The 11067-nt window shown below is 42.4% G+C and overlaps 1 protein-coding gene across 2 annotated transcripts in view; it reads left to right on the forward strand.

Annotated features, from left to right (window-relative positions):
- Positions 1-11067, forward strand: part of LOC122552990 (ribosome-binding protein 1-like) — a 133686-nt gene that overhangs the window by 96205 nt on the left and 26414 nt on the right. The window contains exons 11-14 of one of the 2 annotated variants that reach the window (XM_043696342.1): positions 1080-1170; positions 6769-6861; positions 8714-8806; positions 10160-10234. In XM_043696342.1, the coding sequence (XP_043552277.1) occupies positions 1080-1170; positions 6769-6861; positions 8714-8806; positions 10160-10234 (352 nt within the window). The remainder of the gene's footprint in view (positions 1-1079; positions 1171-6768; positions 6862-8713; positions 8807-10159; positions 10235-11067) is intronic. The other variant, XM_043696344.1, reaches the window with a different exon arrangement.

Consider the following 11067-nt stretch of genomic DNA (forward strand, 5'->3'; position numbering starts at 1 on the left):
GACACGACCAGCTATCCTTAGTAGCCACACACGCAGATGACAAGCAACCTGAGTTTGACTGGGACAACACTACTATCTTAGGACAAGCCAAACAGAGAACAGCCAGGGAATTCCTAGAGGCATGGCACTCATCCACAGGTTCAATCAATAAGCCCATTAACCTGGACCCAATATACCGACCACTGCAATGGACAGCTGGAACTGACAACCGGAAGCGGCAGATTCAAACCACTATAAATGCCGGAGGAAAGATCACCGAAGCGCTTCACAGGAGGCTCCCAAGCACTGAGGATGTCACCTAGACAGGGGACGAAATGTCTGCAACACAAATTCCCACTCGGCGAACAGAACCACAACAACGAGCAGCCGAGCTACAAATCTTCTCACAAACTTTGAACAGCTTAATCACACATTGTAATCCCCACACTTGTTTCCATTCTGTGATTTAGTAGCCCTCGGCGAACAGAACCACAACAACGAGCAGCCGAGCTACAAATCTTCTCACAAACTTTGAACAGCTTAATCACACATTGTAATCCCCACACTTGTTTCCATTCTGTGATTTAGTAGCCCTTGTGCGTGTGAGAGACTACATGCACCTGGAGATAATGAGGATTGCAGATGCTGGAGAAGTCAGAATCGATAAAGTGTGGCGCTGGAAAAAGCACAGTAGGAAGTAAATAGCGGGAGGGAGGTGGGGCTAGGCCAAAGGTAGTGGGATGGCGATAGGTGGGCGAAGGACCACCGTCTTGACCTGGTTTAACTGTCCATCTTCCTTCCCTCCTATCTGCTCCAACCTCCCCATTGACTAATCACAATCACCTCCTACCTTCACCCATCTATCCTTAGCCTCAGCTCCATCGCCCCCCATTTATTTCCCAGTCCCCTTCCTCCTCCCCAGTCCTGAGGAAGGGTTATGCCCGAATTGTCGACTTTCTAGGTCCTCGGATGCTGCCTGACCTGCTGTGCTTTCCCAACGCCACACTTATCAACTACAAGCATGTGTGTGTGTGTTGTGTGTGTGTAGTTAGCTGATTCTGTGGTTACCAGTCTCTTTATGCTCACTGTTTTGTCTTTAGGCTAAAGGATAAAGATATTCAGATTACCACTTTGGAACAGGAGGTACTGCAGCTCAAAGAAACAATTGAACAGCAAAAAAACAAAAACAATGTGAGTGTTTTATTACTTATGTTTTAATCCTGGTTTTCAGGAAGAGTTTTCATGCCCAATGTACTATTGTATAAAGAGCTTCATGGTTCAGGTCAGAGTTCACATTCCCCATACAGGAGGGCTCCACTTGGACTGGAATCCTGGCAATGGCAAAAGGCAGAAGTTTAATTTCAGTGATGCAGAACTTTGTCTGACAGAACAAGTATCAGGAATTCTGGCACAGAGGTCATGAAGGCCTGAGGAGAGGACTTGCAGATGTATGTATGCAGAGGTCTGATATGAATTTCCACTGAGAACTCCACATCCACCGGGCATCAATTGCATATCTTCTTGGACCTGTTATTTGATAATAGTTTCCTTCATCAGTTGAGACTGGATATCACTACATCAGCCAAAGTGTTTGAGGTAAAATGGGACATATGACAGGACTTGCGGCAAACAGTACATTATTTAAACAGAATCACTGCAAACAGAATTCCTCAATTATATTGCAGCAGACTCCCAATAAATGCTGCAAAATACAGTCAGTGAATCATGATGTGTCTGGACAGAGTAGATAGGGGGAAACTGCTCCATTAGTGGAAGGATTGGGAATTAGAGACCACCAATTTAATGTAACTGACAAAAGAAACAATGGAGGAATGAGGAAAGCCTTTATTGAACAGCGAGTGGTTGATGTCTGGAGTGCACCATCTGAGAGTGTGGCGAAAGCAGTTTCAATCATCTAAGAGGGAATTGGATTATTATCCATGAAGGAAGAATGTGTTGGGTTGCGAGGAGATGATGGCCGAGCAGCAGTAGGCAAATTGTTCATTTGGGGAGCAGGCATAGACAAAATGGGCTGAATGGTCACCTGTGTTGTAACAATTCTGTGAATGTGAAAGGATATATAGCTAAGGAAGTAATGTGGAGTTGAGATGTATATTAAATTTGGTTTAAATAAACGATGAAACAGTGCTGACTGACCTACTGTTCCCATCATGTTACACTACCCAGCTGCTGAGATTAGTGTGAAGTGATTCCATTCATCTCTGCCTTCTCTCTGGCTGAATTGCCATTCATGTGTGGGTTTTGACACCACTGAGTTTTGCCATGATGCCTGAGTTGTCAGATTCTGATTTAGAGTAGATTCGCCACTCAGTATGTCTGAGCTTGTTGATTAGAAATTATCTGTAACTATGGAACACTTTGTGGTTGTGGAACATTAATTAGAATAGTACAGCACAGAAGGAAGCTATCGGACCTCAAGCCTGTGCTGTCTCTTTGGAAGAGCTGCCTCGTTGGTCTCACTTCTAACTCTTTTTGTATCCCTGCAGCTTTTTTCTCCTTCAAGTAGTTAGCCAACTCCCTTTTGAGGGAGTTGTGAATTAATTTCCACTAGACTTTCCGGCAGAGTGGTCAAAATCCTAACAAATGCAACTTTCTCATGTTGCCCTGGTTCTTTTGATATCTCCTTAAATCTGTAACTTCTGATTTATCAACCTGTCAACCATTAGAAACAGTTTTGCTTTATTTAAACCCTTCAGGATTTTATGCACTTTATTAAGATTTCCTCTCTTCCCTCTTTGCTCTCACGAGAAAATAATAACTTCTCCAGTCTACCCATAAAACCAGATAATTTCTGGTAGATGTCTTCTGTACCCTTTCAAAATGCAAGGATCTTATGTGTGAAGATTTCCCTAATTTCACCACTGAGCGGCTGGGCTTTAATTCACCCTCTCCTCCTACTCTCCCCAATCTGCTTCTGAGAATCTACCATACCTGTTCTTTTTAATCGTTTAGCTCAACTTATTTTTTTAATTGAACTGTTAAATTTTAATGTTATTAATACAGTTGAGAGTATTATTACTCATGGTAATTCCAGAATGGCAGTGTGTGAGAGCTGACTGCTATAAGTTTAGCCATATGATACAGGTATAGTGAAGTAGAATTAGTCTGTTTGCATCAACAGTTCAAGTTACAATTAAAAATGATTGTTTTACTTTTTGTTTTAAGAAACCAAGCAGACATTAGTATCACGGAACTCTGAGCAGGATCGGGATACTTTCCCTGCAAAAGAGAAACTAAAATTGGAATCAAAAAAACAAAATGCTGCATTTTGCTTTAGACTTAAACCTGATAGAGGTCTTAATGAATCGTTTTATGAAGAGATTTGAGAAAATGAATGTGGAGAAACTGCTTCTATTGTTCAAGTTCAGAACAAAGGACCATAAATATAAGAAAGACACTGACAATGCAATTGTGTAGTGAGAATGCAAAACCTGCCCCCACATAGTGGTGGAAGCAGTTACTGCAAACTGATGTATTTAGTCGGAAACTTTATGCATATCATAGGGAGTTGGGAGTGGAAAGGTGTGGGAACAGAGTGAGAAGAGGTAATTAGAGTGAGGGAAGGCTGTGCTGTAAATTCTGTATAATTTTATATGACTTCAGCCAAAGGTATACATGCCCATTATGTATTTGTTGAGCAATGCTTAGTGGTAGTATATCAGGGCTATTTTGAGATCTGGTCCCATATTTTTATCTTTGTGACAGGAATTGATCTTTTCCTGAGATTGCCACCAGCCTCCTGCCTGGTTGAGTCTCTAATTTTGTAGTGGCATGGGAGTAGATGCACTGGAGTCAGGTTCCCCAACTCTGAAAGCAAGAAGTGGGTGGATACTGAAGCAGATAGATTAAAAGACACCTGTGTTCACTGAGGCATCAATCCATTATTGTACGTGTGTTAGACACCCTAGCCCTCCCACTCTGCCATGTTCCTCCATATCTCCTCTGCTCCCTGTGCCATGGCTCCAGAGATTGAACAGATGGTGAGGCTGTCAATCAATGTAAAGATCAAAATATCGGGTCCAATTGACAGGCAAATATATGAAGTTCAATACTGTTGAATGCAGAAGAGCACTTTACCCACTGGAGAAAGTAATGTACCTGAAGATTTTTCCACTTGCACAATGTTGGTTAATTTATTGGTTTCTTTTCTAAATATCTATCATTCATCACTGTATTTATAGATGCATTTAACTTATTACACAATGTTTAATTATAACACAGAAGAACCTCGGTTATCCAGCATTCAATTATCCAAATATTGGATTATGCGGCATGATCGCAAGGTCCTGATGCTCGATTGACTGTTATCCAGCATTCAATTATCCGGAATTTGATTTACCGAATGAAATACTCCCCGCTCATCTCCTTTTGGATAATTGAGGTTCCTCTATAATATGAAGTTGGGAAGAACTTTAAAATTTACCTGTCATAAAGTTCTGACTCCCAGCAAGGGATCTATTATGGTTTGCAACTCTTCTGAGCTGTGGCAAGCCGAACTCCATGAAAATAGTAGTGAGTCTAAAATGCCAACCCTGCAATGGGTTAGCTAAGTGTGAGATGGTTTTGTGTGAGCTCAGTATTTGAACATTCATTCTGGCCTTTTAAAAATCCCACACGGTGGAAATGGAAGCAGGAATCACAGCACTGTCTCCCGATTGTCATTTTTAAATGTTGCTTGCCTCCATTTCGACATGAATGGAGGAATTAAACCCCCTGGTGAGGGAAGGTGAATCCTGGTTTATGAACACAACAGGCTGGACAGAAACATGCATTTGCCTCATTTTCCCGTCATCCCAGCCACTATTTGTCCCAAGGCCCTTCATGACTCTGAAGGAATAGAGAGATTTTGGAGATTGAAACTGTGCAGGAGCCAGGAGGTGGATGGTCCTTGTTAGCTCTAGGAAACAAAGACATGAGAAACTTGCTATTAAATTGTGATTTAACAGAGAAGTTGAAATTGTTTTCATATTATTTCATATTGTTTCATGACCTGGTCCGTCCCTATCTCAGTAGCCTCCTATATACCACTAAAATGTTAGCACTATTACAATTCTGCCTTTTGCTCATCCTTGGTTTTTTTCTCATTGGCTCCACCACCCTGTTTTTTTAACAGATCCATCCATCTTTTACCTAATTATCTCACATCCTGATCATTTCCTTATGGATGCCATTGTCTCATATTTATGGCACTGAGGTGGTGCTTGTATTGTTGGTGCTTCCTGTGACATTAGTGGGATGGTCCAACATGGCGTCTGGGATCTTGGGACCCCTAGCTGGCCCAGATTGGTGGCAGCAGGTAGAATGCAGGCCACAGCAAGTTCAGACCTTGGGTCCAGGGTGGGGGAGGTGGGGAGGATGGTGGAAGCGTGACTGGCCTAAGGAGTGGTGATGGGAGGGGGTGATACTGACTGATAACTCCAATGCCAGCCCCAAATCGAGTGTCAACTTGTCCTTTTATTTACCCATAGAGTTCATCACCCTGGATTCAATTGTGACATAGTGAAAGTGAAATAGTGAAAAGAAATTAGGCATATAATGACATATAAACAAGGGCAGGAGGAGGCCATTCAGCCCATCGAGCCTGCTATGCTATTCAAAAAGATCATGGCTGGTCTGATTGTAACCATTCCTATCCACTCCTGATAACCTTTCACACCCCCAGTTTAACATGAGGCTATCTACCTCTGCCTTGAAAATATTCAAGGATTCTGCTTCCAACATATTCTCAAGAAGTGAGTTCCAAAGTCTCTCAATAATGGTGCCTTATCTCTGTCTTAAATGGGCAACCCTTAATTTTTAGACGCCCTAGTTCTATATACTCCCATACAAGGAAACATCCTCCCCCATCTACCCTGTCAAGACACCTCAGGATTTTGTAAGTTTCAGTCAAGTCACCTCTTACTCTTCTAAACTCCAGCAGCTATAAGTTGAGCCTATCAAACCTTTCCTCACAAGACAACTTACTCATCTTGTGTCTTAGTCTGGTAAACCTTCCCTAAATTGCTTCAAAGGCATTTAGGGAATGGAACTAATTGGATAGATTGTTTAGGGAGTTGGCACAAACGTGATGGGCCACATGGCCATTTTCTCAGATATCGGATTTTAAAACCAATTCGAATTGAGCATTGTTTCTTCCCCCAGCTGACATTCGATGTAAAGTTAAGGTCTGTGTGGTGTTATGATTATTGATCATCACTACACAGTTCAAGTGGAGATGATGTACTAACCCACATGCATCATTAGCTAAACTCCAGGCCCTGCCATGAACTCCAGTCTCCCTTGCCTTTGGCTATTTTACAGAAATCAGTTCAGTGGTAACACTCTTGCCTCTGGGTCAGGGGGTCTCACTTCAGAGACTTGAACCACACACACACACTGACACACCAGTGCAGAAGAGAAAGAGTGCTGCAGTGTTACAGGTATCATTTATCAGATGGAACACCAAACCAATGCTACTATTTGAAGAAAAATTGGGGCGTTGTCCCAGTGTCCTGGTCAATATTTATCCCTCAACCATGTAACTAAGGAAAACACTAATCTGGTCATTATCACATAATGTCTGTGGGACCTGGCTGTCTACAAATTGATTGCTGCAGTTCATACATTACAAGTGACCACATTTCTTAAAAAAAACAGGTTCCGCTGTAAAGCACTTGGGATATGCTGAGATAATGAATGGCATCAAATAAATGGGAGGTTTGTTTCTGCTTGGTATCTTGCGTGTGAAACTGTGCATGGCGTGTCATTAAAAAAACTGTTTCCAAATAGGACCTTCGAGCGAAAAACTGGAAGGCCATGGAGGCTTTGGCATCAGCCGAAAAAATGTGCGGGGAGAAATTCATTGCTGCTAAGCACATAAAGGTTGTACTCTCCGTGATATAATGGCATGTATTCAGTGCTTTTGCATTCTCTAAAGGAATTTTTTACAATCTGGGCTATGCTGCTTATCTGCTCAACAGTGGTATTTTCCCCTGTTGACTCAGTGGTAGATTGGGGTCAGGTAAGTAGCAATTGCTAGGGCAGAAGGTGCTGGAATGTTCAGTTGGAGCAGCAATCAAAGAGAGACCCAATTCTTGTCATCAACAACTCTTACCATGTACAATATTAAGAGAATTGATATATGTGTTTGGCAAATCACTCTTGATCTCACATAGGCTGCTTTCATTAGAAGGTACGATAAAGAATGCACCCCAGTAAGCATCTCTGATGTTCTGCTGATTCATGTGTGCATCAAAATAGTCTCATTTATCAAAATAATCATCTGGTTGATTGAATATGTTAGAGTCCATTTACTAAGGGCACTATCATGACCATGTGTGGAATGCTCTGCCCCAGAGGGCAGTGGAGGCCCAGTCTCTGGATTCATTTAAGAAAGAGTTGGATAGAGCTCTCAAAGATAGTGGAATCAAGGGTTATGGAGATAAGGCAGGAACAGGATACTGATTAAGGATGATCAGCCATGATCATGTTGAATGGCGGTGCAGGCTCGAAGGGCTGAATGGCCTATTCCTGCACCTATTGTCTATTGTCTATTCGTTGGATATTGACACTTCTGGCGAAAACAATGTCTTCACGTTCAACCCATACACCATCGCCTGCTGATAAAGGACAACTTCCAGATCGAAGTTGATACATACCCGAATGACACCTCTAGTTCTCTGTCACTATTTGAGATTTTAAATTAATTGCAGTATCAAGTCAATTTCTGATCTCTGCCCCCAGCTCAGTCTACCTTTTGCTGAAAACTTCATTTAGGTTCTTGTCAGCTCAAACTTTTGTGAGATGACCATCTTCCCATTCCACACCCTCCATAACCTTCATCTGGTTCAGAAAACCCATGATCTAACACTCACCACATCCTGTTAATCCAAATGTCTGATACTGCAACAAATTTTGCATCTTAAATCCTGAGGGGGCATATTTCTGTAGTGAGAGAACCAGAGTTAATGTTCAAGTCTGTGATCTTTCAGCAGAATTGAGAATAGTTAAATCCAGAATAATGAAGGCATAAATTGAAGTTTTTGAACAACGGATGAGCTAAAGCAGTTGTGAAGTTTGGCAGTGTTATGGAGATGGGATCGGCCATCATAGTGAGGCTGGAAGCTTATATTTGACTCAAATGTGATTTGATCTGAGAATGTTGCCAGGGAGAGGAATGGAGTTGGTAGCTGGGGAGCAAAGATTGAATGGGGTAGTGGAGGGTTAATGACAACAATGGCCTCACAATTGCCAATATTTAGTTGGAGGAATTTTCTACTTATCCGATGCTGGATGTTGGGTAATCTGGCAACGGTGGAGCAGTCAAGAGAGGAACATGGTGGTGTTGGTTGAAATGCAAAAACAAAACAACACCTGATTGTCATGGGCATGGATTCCCAAAACAAAGAGAGAGGCATCAGTGCAAATGTGGCTTCTAGAGACTGGCTTGGTTATCTTTGACATCGTCAATCCTGCATTTAGTGATGTTATGGGTGCTTTTAATCAAAAGTATTTTCAACAAATTAATGAAACAGAAGGAGAAATGGGTTCTTGATCATCATGAATCATTTAATGAAAACTCCTGTCTCATATCAAATTTCTTTTTGATGTTTTCTCCCTGATGAGATTGCTGTCATATCAGGGACAGATTGATTGGACTGCACGATTCATCACACATTCCTGGTCAGACTTATTCTCACCTATTAAATAAATCTATTTATGTATCTCTTTTTAGGAAGAGGCAGAGAACCAATTAAGATTGGTCCACACACAGACCAAAGAAATGCTTCAGGGGCTCTTCCCAGAGGTGTCAGTATCCTCACAACAGGTAAGAGATGATTATTTGTTGTCTAAATGATCTCAATTTTAGTGGGCCAGCAACTGTGTTTTTAATTGAAAAGATGGAATTCTAAATTGTACTGTCAGCAACAATACTGTACATTTCCCATCATGCTTGACACCAGATTGAAGATGCGAGGTCCAATCTGTGCTCAGTTGGCTGAACTGAGGGGAAAAGACTCTACAGGTCCTCCTTTTGATTGCTATCCAGTGACCCCTGCTGGAACATCCATGTATGTGCAGACTTCCAGTGAATCCAGCTCAGCCTCAGCTGTCAAACTGTCTGAACTCTGTTAAGACAAATGATCATGCAAGTGATGTCAGAGCTTTATAGATCAGGCTGAGCCATAGCCAGGCAGCAGTGCCTCAGTTGAAAGCCTTGTTGGGTCATATAGTAAAGGTGAAGTCACCATAGTCCTAGAGACAGTGAGGACCGCAGATGCTGGAGATCAGAGTCGAGAGCGTGGTGCTGGAAAAGCACAGCAGGTCAGGCAGCATCCGAGAAGCAGGAGACGGGCTTATACTCCTGATGAAAGGCTTATGCCTGAAATCTCGATTCTCCTCGGATGCTGCCTGACCTGCTGTGCGTTTCCAGCACCACAGTCCCAACATAGTCCGAGAGTCCCACAGTGCTGTTCCCTTATAAGAGATGATTGTGGTGCATTTAACCTGAGGGTCACCGCACCTCAGGGAAGTGGCGTGGTAGGACCTTCAGCTGGCCCAGGAATTGGGGGCACCATTGAACCCACACAATTGACATCAGTCACTGGCCAACTGAGCAACTGACCCCCATGCAGTGATACATCAGCAACGGCAGCGCCGTCAGGAGAGGTGGAACAAGTGAATGTTCAGTCCGCTTTTAGTCCTAGTTCTAAATAGCAGGAATGTAATTTTTAACTAAGGCCTTTTTTTTATGAAAGCAAATGCATTTAATCATTAAAACTTTGTAATTTTCATTTAAACCATGAATTTAAACACTAAATTAAAATTACCCTATGTTTGCAGTTTAGTGACACATATCAGCTAAATGAATGTAATGAATATGCAAAAAGAATGAAAATAAAACCTACATTTTACGTGAGATGTTGTGCTGGGAATGCCGAGCTTGAAGAGGTGGTGGAGGCAGATTTAATAGTAACTTTCAGGAGTGAATTGGATGAATAATTGGAAAGGAAACATTTACAAACCCAGTCGGAAAGAGTAAGTCAGGTGGAACTGATTGGATAGCCTTTTCAGCATAATCTGGATGGGCTGAATAGTCATCTCCTTTGTAGGTTTGTAAGTTAAAGCAGTTGCTTTTAGTGCAACACCGTTCTGTACTAACGAATATGTTATGTTTCAGCTTTATAGTGATTGGTTACAGGAGTTCAAGCAGAAGACGTTGGAGTTCCTGAACCAGCCAAATAAAGACCCCTCCGTGAGTACTGCTGGCAGAAAGAAGCAAATGTCAGAGTGAAGTATCTGGCTTTTTAACTGTAAAACCTCTCCCCTCTGTTCCTTTTTCACACTGGCATACAGTTGGCTTTTGTTACAGAGACGCAGGGTAATTCTTCATGAGTAGTTAGCATTGTCAGACTATTCAATTACGTAAGACATCACAGTTGTACCCACCTCCTGTCCTGACCTCTTGATGATTACAGATACTTGCCAGTGAGAAATGCTGAACAATTATCAGGTGATTTCTAACTCAAGCCGTGTCCAGTTCTCTCTCCTCCTGTGTGTCCCATTCTCCCCGGCCATTCCCTGGACTTGCACATTTCACATCTGCTTGCTCCCCTTGCCTGCCAGGAGAGCTCAAACTCACATGAGTGGACGAAGAATGAAAAAGAGCAGGGAAAAAAACACACAGCTTGCCATCTCCCTGTCCACCACAGAATAGTTTGACATCACCCACTTGAGCAACCCTTGGCTGATGAAACCAGCGTGCCCTCGCCTTTGGAAGCTCAGTCTCTCCCAGGGTTCTGCCAACTCATCCTGGCCTCGACTGCCTGTTCTTCTTGTCACGTGCTGCTCATGTCCAGCACACCACCTTGAACTCTGCAGTCACAGTTCCACTTTAACCTGTCCGTTCTCTTTTCCAATTGGAACTTAATGCTCATCTCCGCTCGCTTATGCTTGCTGTTGTGAGTGTTTTGTTTTGGTGTGTGGTACCTTCTAGATTACTGCACAGTTGTGAACCCACACACCTTTTAGAGACAACGTTGATCAGGAATCTTCTTTTTTTTATTTCAAAAATATACTTTATTCATA

Source organism: Chiloscyllium plagiosum, chromosome 9, assembly GCF_004010195.1.
Source record: "Chiloscyllium plagiosum isolate BGI_BamShark_2017 chromosome 9, ASM401019v2, whole genome shotgun sequence".
Taxonomy (NCBI): domain Eukaryota; kingdom Metazoa; phylum Chordata; class Chondrichthyes; order Orectolobiformes; family Hemiscylliidae; genus Chiloscyllium; species Chiloscyllium plagiosum.